Here is a 16586-nt window from a genome sequence, read left to right as displayed (position 1 = left end):
TGCAAACCTGGAGGTTAATCTCATCCTTTTTGGAACCTCAGTGTCCTTCGTTAAAACAACCTGCAGCCTCACCATCTAGCTATAGTAAAATTTTTTTGGAGGCATTCCGCGTATTATGTCCCTTCTGTATATGCTATTGCAAAACTTCACTGCCGTATATGATCCGTGTGCGTGCGCGCACGCTCACGGACACAGACATGCGGTAGCCTAGAACGTTCCCTCCCTGTATCACAGCGAGTAGTTGGAATAATAATTAGGTTCAATTGAGCTGACTTCATCGCAGTACTGCATTTTATAAAGATCAAGTGGCTACTATTAGTTTAACAATTGCTAATATATATACGCAATGTAAGAGGCGTATGCATATCATGTCTCTTTTTTATCTAGCATGACTATGAATGCTGCGTTATGGTTTATTACTCCTATCATGGCTACTAGTGTACTAATAGGAATATATAGAATTTTCGCTTGATTATGATACTGCTGTTCTATAAGTCATTGATAATTTCTTGGAATATTCTTCAAATCTTGATTGGCAGGAAAACAAGAGAGAGAGATCCGATCTTTTCCGTTTACTGTAGTGCTCCAATCCGGAGAGACTCGTATGTGGTCCGTGCGCTTTCGTTGAGCATGTATGTTGCAATTTCCAACCAGATGTTGGTGTAAGCATCAGATGCCATTGATCAAACTAAGAGAATTTTTCGCAGATTGGGATTAGTCTCAAATGTCTTTGAAACATGTAGAGCTCCCCGTAATATTCTTTCGTGCATTCAAGTAATGGGCGCCATCTTAATTTGTAGGTCCACCAACTTTTTATATCGGTAAGTGGCTTCCAAGTATGTCCATTGGAACATCTATGCAATAAACTAAGATGTGCAACAACCCTTGATATATATATATATATATATATATATATATATATATATATATATATATATATATATATATATATATATATATATATATATATATAGAAGAGAGAGAAAGATAGAGTTATGACAAGCAACTGTACATATTGAAATTTATGCCTTTTCAACAATTTTTTTTCGTAGAAGGAAACATATAGATGTTATCTACATGATTGATTTTACAAAAATAGTATATAGAATGGTGAGTTGTGATTTATAATCTCGAAGCCTTATTAATATATAAAAGCTTGAAGATTATCCGGCAATAGTTCCACGAAATTTCTAGAATTAAACAGGTAGTTTCTTTTTACTGACAAGTTGCGCCACTTTAGTAAAAGATTTATGGCGATGAACGTGTGTAAATCTGCGAAAAAAATAGTCACGATTATATAGATTTTATTGACGTTAGGCTGAGCTTTTGTTTAATTGGAATAGAAAAAATGTCAACAGCGTCTTTGGTTGAACTTTAGTGAGAGAAGAGAAAAAACTTTTCCCCTAAAAGATATCACCTATGTCAACAAGTTTGTATCTAGGGATGCTTTAATCAGTCAGCAGTAGAACATTGACCTTTTAATACTGACATTGGTTTAATTTATATAATTATTTATTGAGCACAACTAAAATGTTCAAACAGAATTCATGAACATCCCTGTAGCTACTGCTCTTTCAATCTTAAAGCAAATCCTTTGGCCAAACTTAACCCTGCAGATGTAATCAACGTGGTTAACCAACGGGTATAGAAATTTCATGAGTTATGCTTTCTAAATTATGTTTAAAAAATGAAGTCTGCTTTAAAACCACTGAACTTTGCCATTTGTATGACCGTTGAACTTTGAAACCCACTACAAAATACCATACGTGTCTCGGATTCCAGCGGTGGATAAGAGTTTATTCTCATCAAATATTGCACCATAATTGCATTCATGAGATCAGATTTTATCAAAACTACAAAGAAAAAAGAGACTTGTGCGTGGTAACAAGATAAGGCTCATATCAGATCCCCACTAAGAAATACATTAAAAAAACTAAAATTTCATACATTGATAATGTATATATATATATATATATATATATATATATATATATATATATATATATATATATATATATATATATCATATTTAGAGAGAGAGAGAGAGAGAGAGAGAGAGAGAGAGATTGCGCCACCTCTTCTGCAACATAGTCGTTCTTCTCTTCCACACCATAAAGCTTCAACCTGCTTCTTCTTCCTCTTAATCCCTTCTCCTTCTTACTATCTCTGTCATTGTCAATAAACAGGTCATCCGCTATCCTTCGTCTTCGGCTCCTCTATTGCCTACAGCCGTCTTCATAATTTGTTCCTCTGCTTATGCTTGACTTTCAATGGTGTATTTCTCCTGCATTGTCTCGAACATTCCTTAATGGCTATAGAGATCTTGTTTGATAATTCAGACTGGTCCACCGTACCCCGGCTCTCATTCTCGGGAGATCTCTCTCTTGCCGATCGGTTCGACGACGACCACCGGGAGGATTCCTCCCTTCTTCAGTCCCCTTCCAGTGATTTCTGCTTTTGTGTTCCCCAGCAGAATTGCTCTTCATCTGCAGACCAGCTTTTCTCTAATGGGAAGATCCTCCCACTTGCGCCTCTCTGTGCTCCTCCTCGGCGGTTCTCCCCTCCATTTTTAAGGAAAGAGAGCCTCCAAGAGGTCCCGGACAGATCAAAGAAGCCGGCTCCGACGACGGAGGCATCGAAATCCTTCTGGTGTAATTTCGGCAGAAGCAGCAGCTTGAATTGCAGGAGCATCACCAAGTCTGCTTTCCTGTGTTCTCTGAGCAGACTGACAAGGAGCCAATCGGTTGGAACAAGCACAACAGAGGTCGCTTCTAAGAAGGCTGCGGCAGCGGCGGCAGTGCCACCGGCATCGGCAAAGCCCGGCAAGAGGCCGACGAGGAAGAAGAAGGAGCACAACAATGGAGTTAAGGTCAAGCCTGTTCTAAACGTCCCAACGCCATATATTTCTAGAGGGAAGAGCAGCTTGTTCAGCTTCGGATTTTTCTTGTGCAGAAAAGAGAAGAATAGGAAGGCTTGCTTTTGATCTTACTTCTACTGTATTTTTTTTTTCTTGTATCTTTTCTTTTTTGTGGATATACAATTATGTTAATTTCTTGTGATTATGCAGAATTCCGTGGACGAACACCGGAACCGTTTTCCCGTGGATGAAGAAATGTCCACCCTCCAAAGTAAACTTTGAAACTATATTTACAAATAGGCTCTGGTTCATGATGATCTAAAATTGTTGTTTGCTTAGTCTAAATCTTCATATGTTGAAGGCATGGGAAGTCAACGGGGATATCAATCTGATAATCTGGTTTTAATTGGACATGCTCTAATCAATCGAATATGTTGGACTAAAGCAGGACAAGGCCGGACCAGCTCAAGTCTCGATAAAACTGGGTTCCAGTAGGTTTAGGTTCATAGTCCTTGTTGGTAGGTACGAGTTCTTGGACAATTTTAACGCTTTGTTTGGTTGGAGGGAAAGAAAATGATGGAAAGGGGGAATGAGAAGGGAAGGGAAGAAAAAGGGAAAGGAAATGAATGAAATGAAAAGAAATGGAAAGAGTTGATTAAAAAGTTTGTTTAAATAGAAAGGAAGAGAAATGAATGACATGGACAAAAAGACTAAATAGCACATGGATTTAGAAATGAGGAAAAGAAAAGGAGGGGTAGTGTAGGAATAAAAAACTCTTCCACTTACCTTTCTTTCATTTCCTTCTCAATCCGTCTGATTTGGAAAGGAAAAGATTTACACTAGACAATTTCTCCCTTTCCTTTTCCTCCCCTTGCAGGCAAACACCTTTTGCCTCTTTCCTTCCCTTTCTCTTCTTTATAATTAGCCAACCAAACAAAAGAAGGATTGCTCAATCCTTTCCTTTTCCTCCTACCAAACAGGTCCTAACATAAATTTCTTCTATGCTTGGCTCACGTTGGGTTGGGTTGAGTCGAGCCAAGTACGAGTTTGGCTGAGTCAATGAACTCAAGTTCGACTCGAGTTTGAACCAAGCCAGAACCAGGTCTTCCAAATCTCAAGTGGAGATCAAATTCATGCCAGCGATCAACATCTACGGTCGATCAAGTTCCTTCCTTCCTCTATATGTTAGTTTCATTTTCTCAATTTCATTCTTTCTTCTTCTTCTTTCGCCTCATATGGGTGGGTGAATGAAGATCCCAAGCTGCTTTCTTACATCAACTCCAAAAACGTTGGATCAAGTGTAGGAACTCGTTGGTAGGGCTGAACACGAGCCGAGTCGAGCCCGAGCTCAGTCAGCTCGAACTCAACTCGACTAAGTAAGATACGAGCTCAACTCGGCTCGAGCTCGAGCTCAACTCGATAAGCTCGTTTACAGTCATCAATACTTGTTGGGCTCGACTAAGGCTCGAATACGTGAGCTTGACTAAGGCTCGAATACGTGATCTCGATTAAGGCTCAACTAAGACTCGAACCGGTTTTTTTAAAACCGATATTTTAATAACGAGCCGAGTCGAGCTTTAACGAGTCCACATGAATGAACTCGAACTCGACTCGATTAGTTAAACGAGTTGAGCTACTCGAGCTCGACTCGTTTAACTAATGAAGCAGCTCGAACTTGCTTACGAGTCGAGCTCGAGTAGCTCAACTCGTTGTGCACCCCTACTGGTTGGTGCCAAAAAGCCACCACTGAATGGAGAAATTAATTGTTGTGTTCATAGGGTAGTACCAACCTTTTTCAGATGTTTACTCTTATCTAATCTTTGCTCACTGAAATAAAATGGGATTGGAGCTTCCTGGCCAACACTTATCGAAGAATGAAATTGTAGCAACCGCATGCAATCTGTACGTGCTCTAGAAAAGGCAGGCAGTTGGTTTATGGAGCAAGTCCAGCTTTCTTCAATTAGGAGTGAATCTCGAACCCAGTTTCAAGCCCTTCCACTTTAACGCTTTGTTTGGTTGGAGGGAAAGGAAGGGATGGAAAGGGAGGGAATGGGAAGGAAAGGGAAGAGAAAGGGAAGGAAAAAGAATGAAATGGAAAGGAATGAAAAGAGTTGATTAAAAAGTTTGTTTGGATAGAAAGGAAGGGAAATGAATGGAATAGACAAAAAGACTAAATAGCACATGGATTTAGAAAGGAGGAAAAGAAAAGGAGGGGTAGTGTGGGAATAAAAAACTCTTCCACTTACCTTTCTTTCATTTCCTTCTCAATTCGTTCGATTTGGGAAGGAAAAGATTTACACTAGACAATTTCTCTCTTTCCTTTTCCTCCCATTGCAGGCAAACACTTTTGCCTCTTTCCTTCCATTTCTCTCCTTCATAATTAGCCAACCAAACAAAAGAGGGATTGCTCAATCTTTTCCTTTCCCTTCCTTTCCCTCCTACCAAACAGACCCTAACATAAATTTCTTCTATGCTTGGCTCACGCTGGGTTGAGTCGAGCCAAGTACGAGTTTGGCTGAGTCAATGAACTCAAGTTCGACTCGAGTTTGAACCAAGCCAGAACCAGGTCTTTCAAATCTAAGGTGGAGCTCAAATTCATGCCAGCGATCAACATCTACGGTCGATCAAGTTCCTTCCTTCCTCTATATGTTAGTTTCATTTTCTAAATTTCATTCTTTCTTCTTTTTCTTTCGGCTCATATGGGTGGGTGAATGGAGATCCCAAGCGGCTTTCTTACATCAACTCCAAAAACGTTGGATCAAGTGTAGGAACTGGTTGGTAGGGCTGAGCACGAGCTGAGCCGAGCCCGAGCTCGGTCAGCTCGAACTCAGTAAGACACGAGCTCGACTCGGCTCGAGCTCAAATATAGCTCCACTATCCTGGCTCAAACTCGACTCAATAGTCACTTGTCGAGCTCGAGCTCGAGCTCGACTCGATTAAGCTCGATAAGCTCGTTTACAGTCATCAATACTTGTTGGGCTCGACTAAGGCTCGAATACGTGGGCTCGATTAAGGCTCGACTAAGACTCGAACCGGTTTTTTTAAAACCGATATTTTAATAACGAGCCGAGTCGAGCTTTAACGAGTCCACATGAATGAACTCGAACTCGACTCGATTAGTTAAACGAGTTGAGCTACTCGAGCTCGACTCGTTTAACTAATGAAGCAGCTCGAACTTGCTTACGAGTCGAGCTCGAGTAGCTCAACTAGTTGTGCACCCCTACTGGTTGGTGCCAAAAAGCCACCACTGAATGGAGAAATTAATTGTTGTGTTCATAGGGTACCAACCTTTTTCAGATGTTTACTCTTATCTAATCTTTGCTCACTGAAATAAAATGGGATTGGAGCTTCCTGGCCAACACTTATCGAAGAATGAAATTGTAGCAACCGCATGCAATCTGTACGTGCTCTAGAAAAGGCAGGCAGTTGGTTTATGGAGCAAGTCCAGCTTTCTTCAATTAGGAGTGAATCTTGTACTGTGTCTCTGCTGGAGCTGAACTTTGCCTCTATTTTTTTGCTGCAATTAAATTTTGTGCAACTACTATCTGCACAACTGATTATACATGTATACAAGTGTATATACACATATATGTACTGTATGCCACCATGTTGCAGTCTATGCTCCAATGGTGGTATATGGAGAGGGATGGAATATCACGCCATGAGCTTGACTGCATTCTGTCGCCTGGATTCTTCTTCTCGTCCTTTCTGTTTGTGTTTTAGTATCCAGTTAAGCTGTTTTGGAGGCTGCTTAATTTCTCATGAGCATGACCTTTATCAATCTGAAATTATGAAGTGACCGAGCCTTGAATAGGTTTCCAAAGAGAAATCCAGTGATCCTATTGACTCTCTATCAACAGGATTACCGGAGATGTCCTGGACGTAGAAAGTGTCGACTACTTTGCCGTCCTTGGTTATGATCTCTTCTCTTGTGATGCATGAACTGTTCTCATGAAAGCATGATCAGGGAACAGCCATGCTGAAATTCAGAATCGGGTTTCTCCTACTGGTTAACACTTGATAAAGATTGGTTGACACTTGATAAAGATTGGGAGAAAGGGTCAGAACTGACTGAATTCAGATCTACGTTTGTTATAATCAAGTGTTAGAAATATGTTATCACCAAAAACTGAACTGATGTTTTAAAGGATAATTTGATGATTCCTCTGCTCATGAAACGAGACTCTAGATTTTAGCTGTGCTCAAGTCATTACTATTGCCTTTCAAAACGCTGCAGAGAACCTCCTGGTGTTTTTTTAATATGGGGAGTTTGAAAAAAATAGAAAAAATGCAAAAATATATATTAAATTTTTTAAAATTAAAAAAAAAACTAAAAATAAGGAAAAAAATAAAATAAGTAAAAAGTTAATAACACAAAGATAAGTAAATTTGCAATAAAAAACTGTTTGGCATTAAAAAAATAAAAAATGAAAAAAAGCAAAAAATATGTTTTTTCATTTTTAATGTTTTTTTAAGTTTTAAACAATAATTTAATTTATCACAATTTAAAAAAAAAAACACGTTTTTTTTGTTACTAGAGCATTTACAAATATCTTAAAACCTGGAACTTAAGACCTTCCAAATGCTTGGTATTAAAAGATCCTTAGAAGAAGACCATGCATTTTAAGGACCAATCTCTTTCTTTTTCTTTTTCCATTTCAGTTTGGTGGCGTATTTGGGAGGAGCGCAACAAAAGAGTCTTGTTTGTCATTCAACTGCAACGTTGGTTTCTTTCTGCAATTGAGAGATGATGTCGGTCTGTCATTTTGTCTCCTAATTTTTTATCATCTTTTATCATCGCTCTTTCTCCTCTCTGTTTGTACCCCCAGAAGTTGATCGTCCATCATCACTTATTTATTGCGCGTGTCGAGTGCAGTATGTCGCATCAGTGTGGACGACGCGGAGGTGCACCCAACTCGCGTCAATGACTAACTAACCGGGTGCGATCAGAACACGCGGAAGATCAATAAGTCCTTTGATTTTTTATTTTCGTGAAAGTCCTTCAGCTGCCCGACGGCCGATTGCTCCTCTGCTTCGTGAGAAGCTCCTTTCCAACGGCCGACGAAGATTCCCGGCGAATCGTGGTTCTCTCCGACGAATCATCTTCTTTCTTACGTCCTCAAACTCGCCGGCGAAGCGTCTTCTTTCCAGCGTCCTCAAAATCGCAGGCAAAGCGTCTTCTTTCCAGCGTTCTCAAAATCGCCGACCGCCGTGAATCACGGCTTCTTTGATCGATTTTCGGACGCTACCTGACGGTCCAGTCCCTCTACGCAACAGGTCTTCCTCGACGTCCGCTTGGTTCAGGCAGGTGCACTCAACTCTCGCATCAAACGATGCCCTTCACACTCTTTTTCGCCGGATTTCACGCCGTTTTCCGGCCAACCTATTGGTTAGACGACGCGTTTCCCATCCCCCACGCCGCAACTACACATTCCCAACATTCAATTGAAAAGCCCCTTGCTGATTTACCCATTTTCCTCAATTACTGCCGATTCCCTCTTTTGAACATTCCGGCGACTCCAGTTGATTTCCGATTTGTTTTTCTGTTGTCAGCAACTCATCCTATGATACTCTATATTTCTGTTTCTATCTTTCTATTTGTAGCATTTTTTATTTTTGTTCATGAGCATGTTAGCGACAGATTTTCCTCTGGTTGTGCCTTGCTGATTTTTTATGTTTGTTTCCATCTTTCTGTTATTTGTATATTTCTTATGTTTTAGTTTTACATTATGTTCCTCAGCTTGGTTGGGATTCTTATTTCTTACATGTTTTTCAGTCATCATATTGGCTTGCTATAAGTTTTTCTGATTATATATATATATATATATATATATATATATATATATATATATATATATATAGATAAAATAATGTCTCATCACACCTGCACCGAAGTATTTTTTGGACCTTGCCGCATTCCGCACCTGCACCCCACTCACACCCCACACCCATGTGACCTAGTTGTCCAGTTGATGCGAAAATAAAAAATCTATTGCAAAACTCCGATACAAGAATATGATTTTCAATAGAAAAGATACACTGAGAAATCGTATAGATTAATGTCGAAACTATGCCAATTTTTATCTGTCTTTAGTTTGGTTTCTAGGTGGATGTTGCTTTCGTATTTCTTTTGTTTCTCTATGCCTTCCTTTTGATTCCTCAGTAGATGAATTTGGCTTATTTGTCCTGTATGGTTCGGGTCTTGTGGATTTCCTAAACTTCCAAGGAAAGAGGTTCAGCTTACATATTTAGGCCCATGTTGAAATTATGTGATTCCTAGCCAATGCTTTTTTAACATATTAGTCTTCTTGTTAGCTTGGAACTTCATATTATGCATGCTTTAACATGTCCCTGATACTTGGTCATGTGATTTTTAGCGTCCAGGTAGAATTTTTCTGAGATGAATATGATCTATCTGTCTGCAGATAGCACATAGCTATATTCTAAAGACAGTCCGATTTAAATGGAATTCAGATTGTTTGGCTACTAAGTAAGTGGGAAAATATGCAACTTATTTTTCAATGTGAATCTTTGATGGAATGCTGTTTGGAGATTGTGTCTTGACCGTAAGAATTGTTTCATCTTCTTGGTCCAATAAAATGCTCTTACTGGAGCACTCACTTTCCTTATGGACTACAAAGGGGAACTAATAAAAAATTTAGATGAGGATGTGCTTTTAGGTGGCATGAAAATCTGTCCAGATTACCTGGTCCAAATGTTCGAGTGATGTTTGTTGTTTCCTGTAAGATGGTTCTCATCTTTACAATGAGATAGGAATTGATTTGATGGAGTGGGGGCACATTTGACAATAGTCTAAAGGGAATTGATTTTTTATTTGTTTTTCATGCCCTTTGAAGGTAATGAATATTACTGTCTCTTTGGAGACATCCAATGAAATTTGAACAACACTGAAGATTGTGAATATTACAAGCTAAAATTTCCAAATTTTATACTTAAGATCTTGTCTGTGGTGTTCTTTTGGTAGTCACATATAAGATTGAACATTATTAATTAATGCATGTTTTTCTTTTTCCATGACAGTTTAAAAGTCTGAAAGGAGACCAATTTTTTTGTTTAATCTAATGAAGCACTTTGTCAAGATTATGGCCTTGCTTCTGGCTGCATCTGCCGTTTGGATTGGCTTATTAAAATCATCAATTGTCTCAGGGAGTATATGGTTGGTGAGTTTTTGTATACGTTAATGATTTAAGCTGCACTGCTCATCCTCAAACATCTTGATTGAAGTGCTTCTAATATTTCACAAAATTCTTCTGTTTGATCTAGTTTCCAGTATACTTTGTGATATCTTTGGGTTGCTATGGCCTCCTAATGGTGGGTGTTGGTCTAATGGTGTTCCCTACATGCCCACATGAAGCTGTCCTGTTGCAGAAGGTTTCTACTCACCCTTATAATTGCACCCTTACAATTGTGGCAGACATGGTTTCTCTTTTTTGTGCATGCAACGTTTTCTACGCATAGACAGCTTTATTGCTTTTGATATATCCTATAATGTTGTATATTTCACTATATCTCTTTGTGAGGCTACATTGGCTTCCAGCTCACTGGGAGCCGGGAGGTATATTAAGCAAATCACTGAGTGCATTACATAAAAGGGTGTTTTGCCAACAACTGAAGTACAGATTAGTGTCTGACCGTCTGTTTTTGGTGAGGCAATCTGGTTGTTCGGATCTGCTATAATCTTCAATAGTTTGAGAGGAACTAAAGCATGCTAGAACATACTTCCTGTGAAACATGCCAAATATTTTGACAGTGATGGACAGATAAGTGCAAAACCCAGCTTATTTTATATATGGAGTGGACCAGAGAAAGATATAAAGTTAATAGTGGCCAAGCCATCCTGATGAATTTCTTAGAAAGTGCTAAAGAAGACACTCTAGACAGACTTCCAACCTTACTTTGTTGACATACGTTTCATTGTTTGCATTCATGTCCCATGACTTTTGTGGTAATCATGTCATCTAGAAAAGAGAAAGAAAACTTCTAGCAAAAAAGTGGACCTGAGTCACCTGACAAGCAAGTGGTCTATAAGATGGTTCACGTCCCCTAGCCCTGGCTCTTCAATCAACACAATCACGAGTTATGCCTCTTGGGTAAAACATTCATGTTACATTTGGTTATTTTTGATGTGGTTTGCAGGTTGGCAACTTGTATCTCAACTTGATGTGATCAGAATACAAGCTCTCCAAACGATCTTGGCTTTCAAAATGCTTTTAGCTTTCTTCTATAGTGATATGTTAAATGCTGTTTTTTTTTATCTCTTTAGCTTTCCCTTTTTTCTCTTTTTGTACTTGATGCCATACTGTTAAAATGTTTCTGTCCTTTTCTGCAAATTAATCATTTTCCTGGAAAGGTGGACCGTTTCAGAGTGCATCAACATGGATTTAGCACCTCTTTTAGTGACAGGAAAATTTTGATCTATGTTATCCCTAGCCTTGTCTAAGATATGATCTATGTTAAATTGTCCCTCCTTTTTGTCATGGCATTGTCATGGCATTGATTTGGTGACATTAATTGCATTAATGATCTCTGCTGCACAATTTTCGTGTACTTGCCGCTCAAATATATTAGTTTTGTAAGTAAATTAGTTCGGAGCATCATATAGTACATTGGATGTCTTATTGGCTTTTGTGTTTTTTATTTACTTGATTTATCTGATCCATCTGTTGCATGTGAAGATGATTCTTTTACTGCATGGTTAACAAAGCAGCCTTTTGTTCTATATTGTTTCTGATGCCTCTTGGTTCGATATTTTTTTGTAGGATGTCACAGAGGCAGTGGAGTTTTTAAAAAAAAGGGGGGTTGACGTGAGTTCCTATAGAAGTTGAGACCTGATTGGCAGTTGCTAGTTTCACTATATTTTCCTTCTCTTCTACATCCTACCAAATGTTCACATTTGTTAGATGATTTGAAATTGTACATGATGAATATATCTTATGCTTTTATGTGGGTCTTGTCTTATTGTCTAATTGATGTTTCTTGTAGGCTATAGTTAAGATCTTTGAAAACTATTCCATGTGTTTGAATATGTGACGTCCACATGAAACCTAATCACGCTTTCCTGGTCGTATAATGAGCTATCCTCTAGGCACTTTTTCCGGTGCGCGAAGTCTTATTCTGGTTCTGCAAGGGGACGAACATCCTGGATGCCATGGAAAAAAGAAGTGGAGAACGTATCCGAAAATCTCATATCCTTTCCGAGTTGAACGTGTTCCATATAGACATTATGGTTGTTTAGATGTTAAAAAACGATTCCTCTGCAATTCTGCAGGGCTTGTGATTCAAATGATAGAATCTTCGGGTGAGAGGGAGAGTTAATCTCTCAGTTAATTCCACGAAAAGTACTGTTGGGTGATTACTTGGTCCAGCAGTTCTACAAATTAGGACTTGAGAGTAGGTTATGACAGGTTCTTGTGTTCTTTATTAGAGGCTGTGAAGCCCGTAACTGAAGCTCTGTCAAGGAGTCCTTCAGGGGTATCATGGTTTCATTTTCACCGCGCGTATGGGCCGAGATGCGTCCTACGCCTTCAGGTGCCAACCAGTGCAGCTTAAGTTTTAAATAGTGAAACTTTAGCCTACCCCTTGTACTTTCTGGCTTTCTTGGCTTCGTTTAGTTTTGTCAATCCTCGTGCTGCGTTGTGTGGGCTCATGGGATAATAGAAATGAGGCCTTCCTTGCTTCCTTGTATGCAGTTTACTTATTACTATGTCCTTAATATTCCAAACATTTGCGTCCTCAATCTTACAAATTTAATAATGTTTCTACAGATCTTTCTGATATGAAGCCCTTCGTCGAAGAACATTGAGAGTTGAGTGGCTGGGTTGTGGATTCCCTGTGCCAAGGCTGAACCAAGGGGAAGATTTGGGAAGGTTTTGGAGGTTTTACTCCCATGGAGAGTGATGTTCGCAACGCAACGGGCTATGAATCCATTCCCAAAAGTTTTGAGAATGTGAACTGACCGGGATTTTAACTATTGTCCCCGTCCATTAATGGAGTCGGCCGTATTTGCATTCAAATTTTACTGCGATCGGTTTCATAAGCAAAATGCTGTATTAAGTTTGATTTCAATTACTTATCAGATTCATTCAAACCGATTTGGAAAAAATATATGATACGTGGATGTTCAGTTTCCACACCAAATGTTGATATTCCTAGCTTCGTTGAATGTCCGCAGCTGAAACGCCAACTGCATTCTTTAGTTGGACGTTCACCACTGTGCTCCAGCCACCTTAGTTTCATCCTCCTTTTGCCTTTTCTATCTTTACCGTCCACAAAATTGGAAATTAGTGAAATCTAACTGGTGAAAAACTGATTGACCTTTCAGGCGATCAGTTGACTCGTCTTCGTTCTCAGGTAAACTGTTAACGACTGATCAGTGAATGAGAGAAAGCGTCATATGTAAAATTGTCATGGATGGATTCGATGGGAGATGTACATGAAAGAACTGTTAGAAGCCAAATTGGTTTAAGATGCTAGTTTGATTATTTAAGAACAATTATTTTTTCATTAGTATTAGGCTTTTCATTCAAATCCAATCATTCATCACCACCTCTTGGTAAGCTACCTGATTTTGGTTAAGATTCCATAAGGATAGTTAGCAAATCGAACTTGTATCGGCTGAAGATTGGGCCACCCGGTCAGAGATCTAAGATCATAAATTTTTATAGTTCATTTTCTTTTTTTATAAATAAATGAAAAAGATAAGTATGTCGGGACTTCATGTTTGATTTTTTTTCATCAACTAAATCAGACAACATGTAATATGAGTATTTGTGTTTACTTAGTAAAAATTGTAAGATTTCACAACTAAAAAATAACAAACTTGCATGCCGTTGCACTTGTTTGAAAGGCTGGATGGAGTTTTATCAACTCCAAAGTAGAAGATACTGAACCTCAGTCTCATTTACATAAAAGTGATTTAAAATCTGTCGCATCCTTGACCAGTGGCGTAGTCACATGTGGGCTGGTGTGGGCAGTTACCCATCTTTAAAATTCTTTTATTTTTACATTGGAAAATTTAATATTTACTTTTATACATATATAAGTGTCTTTCCAGATATAAATGTTTGTAAACAGGTGCTCTCTAACTAATTTTTTTTTTTGCTCCGTCACTGCATGCAATAGGAGAGTGGGTGTCAGAAACACTCCATCTCATGAGATGGAAATGGCGCCCTATATTGGCACTCAAACACGCCCCTGGTGTGGCTCGCACCACCTAAAGTCCAGAAGTGTAGTTCACTAGGAGGTCATTTGGTAACACGAAGAATTCATAAATATTTTATGAATCCTTCCGAAAATTTAGAATAGATTTATAAAGCACTTCAATCTACTTTAAAAGTAAAGTCATATTTATGTGTAAGCCTTTTATTCCCTGCATTGTGAGACTGCCCATCTCGTGCACAATCGTACAAGTCCATGCACGATGGGACTTGTCGGACACCCTGAAATTTGTCACAGCCATGAAGGGGCGAGATTTTTCAGTATAAAAAGAAAAAAAAAATAAAATTGGGATATTCTTGTTTGTTTCATAGGAGTCTCTACTGTGTTGATGAGGCAATAGAACTAACAAAGTTAGACGGAATGTCGCATGAGATATGCATATATCACCTCTGTATATGGAGCACTAGTTTTTCTGAATGGCCAAGGCAAGAAGCCACAGCGAATGGGGTGAAGGCCTCGAACGTAGCATGACTAACTAGGATGTTAGGTGAAGCGATGTTGGCTTTTATAGAACATCATGAGCTGGGTTGGTTTGGCATTTTTATGACTACGTTAACCTACAACCATACTTCTACACGATCCTCTTCCAAAATTCTGTGGTCATTGCTGTCTGAAACAATTCTTTTCATGGTTGGTTCACGGGCCGCTTCACTTTTGTTCTCGTCTTAAACTCTTAAGATGCAATACTTAGCGCGGAAATGCACAGGTACTTGCATAGTGCATCTTTTTAGGCGTGTCAATGTGAGTTATTAAGAAATGAACTAGGTTGGTGTTCCACAGTTTAGTTTATGAATGCGTCTTTCAATGCAGATTGATACCGAAATGTGTTACTGATCCTGATGTGACTTGTCTGAGCTGCGTGCAGCACATTTCCTCAGCAAATCCTCCTCACCAGATTGATGCACAGGGAAATGGATCAAGACCAGGTTAGAATCCTACATCTAAGATTTGTTTGGCACAACAGATCCTAGCAGAATCTCAGAGCGGGCATGAACCTACCTCAGCTTCCAACCCACAATTTTACCTGTTCTATTTGCCGCAATGCAGTCTCACCACTAGAATTTGAACCAGGTGATGCGACAAGCCATAAAATCACTGTGTTTGAAATCGCCACCATCCATTTCAAGCGGAGACAGCTCGCAAGTCCAATTTGGCAGCAATCAGATTAGTCAGATTGGTAGTGGCTACATTTCATCTGAAGCTGGTCCATTTACTTCCTACGATATATTAATAGCTACATCAGATATATGCCCCTACACAGGCATGAAACGAAGATCTGAATGCGTTCAAATTCGAGATCTAAGATCAGGGTTCGAAGCTTCATGATATAAAGCCGTTGGTTTTCTTGTTCAGAAAGATTGATCCTCTAGTTTGAATTGCCACAGAGAACCATTGAGTCACACGGATCAAGGTTGGATATTGCATGAGGCTGACGACAGAATAGAAATAGAACTGATGCATCAGACTGATCTCACCACAAAACTGAAGCGGCATTCTAAGAGGGGTAAACAAGCTATATACTGAAATGAGTTCCTAGAACCTCAGAATCCAAAGTGATTTTGGCGTGGTTCCGCATGTTTGGGCCTGTATGAACTAGGGTCCTGATCGTGGCCCACTTTTTCCCAAGTTGGAGCTAAAACTCAGACTGGTCCCCAAACTTTTCCTACAGGCATACAACAAAAGAAATGGTGGGAAGTATTGTTAATTTCACCCCATTGGAAAGAATAAGCAATTTGTCAGTGTCTGTGGTGCAACCAAAAGCTATGCCTTTTTATAGTGAGTCTTGTTTTGCTTGCTAGACATGTACATGTGAACAGATTTGGACAGAGAAGATCTGATTGCTAAGATTGGAAGTAACTTCCACGCATCGTTGTTGTGTATGGTTCATGTCTTATCATTGAGGCTGAGGGTCTATTAAGCTTCCACCTTTCTGCCGATAGGCTTGCTGATTTGTCAATTGTTCTGCTGTCTATTTGGCTGATGCCAACACCCTACTTCCACAATTCATGCTAGGATTGTCTCACTGTTGAGCCATAGGCAAGAATAAAATTCAATCAAGGCTTCCTGAGAGCGTGATTCTTAATAAATGCACTGTGTTTAACCCATCTGTACCATGAAAGTTTCCACGGTATTATTGGTTTCCTTAACTTAAACCATGAGTGCTTAGTAGTAAAGCTCGTACAAACTCTCCTGAAATACCTTAAAAGGGCCCCTCAGCAGTTCTGACTAGTAATGAAAACTTGGGCACTCTTTCTGACTAGTAATGAAAACTTGGGCACTCTTTCCTCCTTGTCTTACTCCCGATCAAGAATTGAGGTTCTCCCCTGCAAGCACCCACACACACACACACACACAGAGGGAGAGAGAGAGAGTCCTCGCCGAACTACTGCCATTCTGGTCTAGACCAACCAATATTCTGATCTCCTTGTGCAGGAGTAAGCAGTTTCTTTTCTTTAGTTTGTTTTTTTGTTTTCTTCTGACATCCCTAAAT

At 39.3% G+C, this 16586-nt stretch overlaps 2 protein-coding genes across 5 annotated transcripts; both read left to right on the top strand.

Moving 5' to 3' along the window:
* Window positions 1–2285: 2285 nt before the first annotated feature.
* On the top strand, window positions 2286–2997 carry LOC116263591 (uncharacterized). The gene has a single exon (XM_031643327.2). It carries the CDS (start codon window positions 2309–2311, stop codon window positions 2981–2983), a length of 675 nt encoding a protein of 224 aa, XP_031499187.1. The 5' UTR covers window positions 2286–2308; the 3' UTR covers window positions 2984–2997.
* Window positions 2998–7733: 4736 nt separating this feature from the next.
* LOC116265013 (dolichol-phosphate mannose synthase subunit 3) lies at window positions 7734–12983 on the top strand. Of its 4 annotated transcripts, none has more exons than XM_050080676.1 (5): window positions 7734–8161; window positions 9283–9347; window positions 9899–10038; window positions 10142–10249; window positions 11638–11820. In XM_050080676.1, exons 3-5 carry the CDS (start codon window positions 9940–9942, stop codon window positions 11701–11703), a joined length of 273 nt encoding a protein of 90 aa, XP_049936633.1. In that variant the 5' UTR covers window positions 7734–8161; window positions 9283–9347; window positions 9899–9939; the 3' UTR covers window positions 11704–11820. The 4 variants fall into 4 exon arrangements, with proteins under 4 accessions (XP_049936633.1, XP_031501383.1, XP_031501385.1 ...); XM_031645525.2 differs by lacking the exon at window positions 9283–9347 and adding an exon at window positions 12643–12983 and having other exon boundaries at window positions 7735–8161; window positions 11638–11682; XM_031645523.2 differs by lacking the exon at window positions 9283–9347 and having other exon boundaries at window positions 7734–8165.
* The last annotated feature ends 3603 nt before the right edge of the window (window positions 12984–16586 follow it).

Source organism: Nymphaea colorata, chromosome 11 (assembly GCF_008831285.2).
Source record: "Nymphaea colorata isolate Beijing-Zhang1983 chromosome 11, ASM883128v2, whole genome shotgun sequence".
NCBI classification, from domain to species: Eukaryota; Viridiplantae; Streptophyta; class Magnoliopsida; order Nymphaeales; family Nymphaeaceae; genus Nymphaea; species Nymphaea colorata.
Note: the sequence above shows the minus strand (reverse complement) of the source record. Positions and strands in the feature narration are given on the sequence as shown.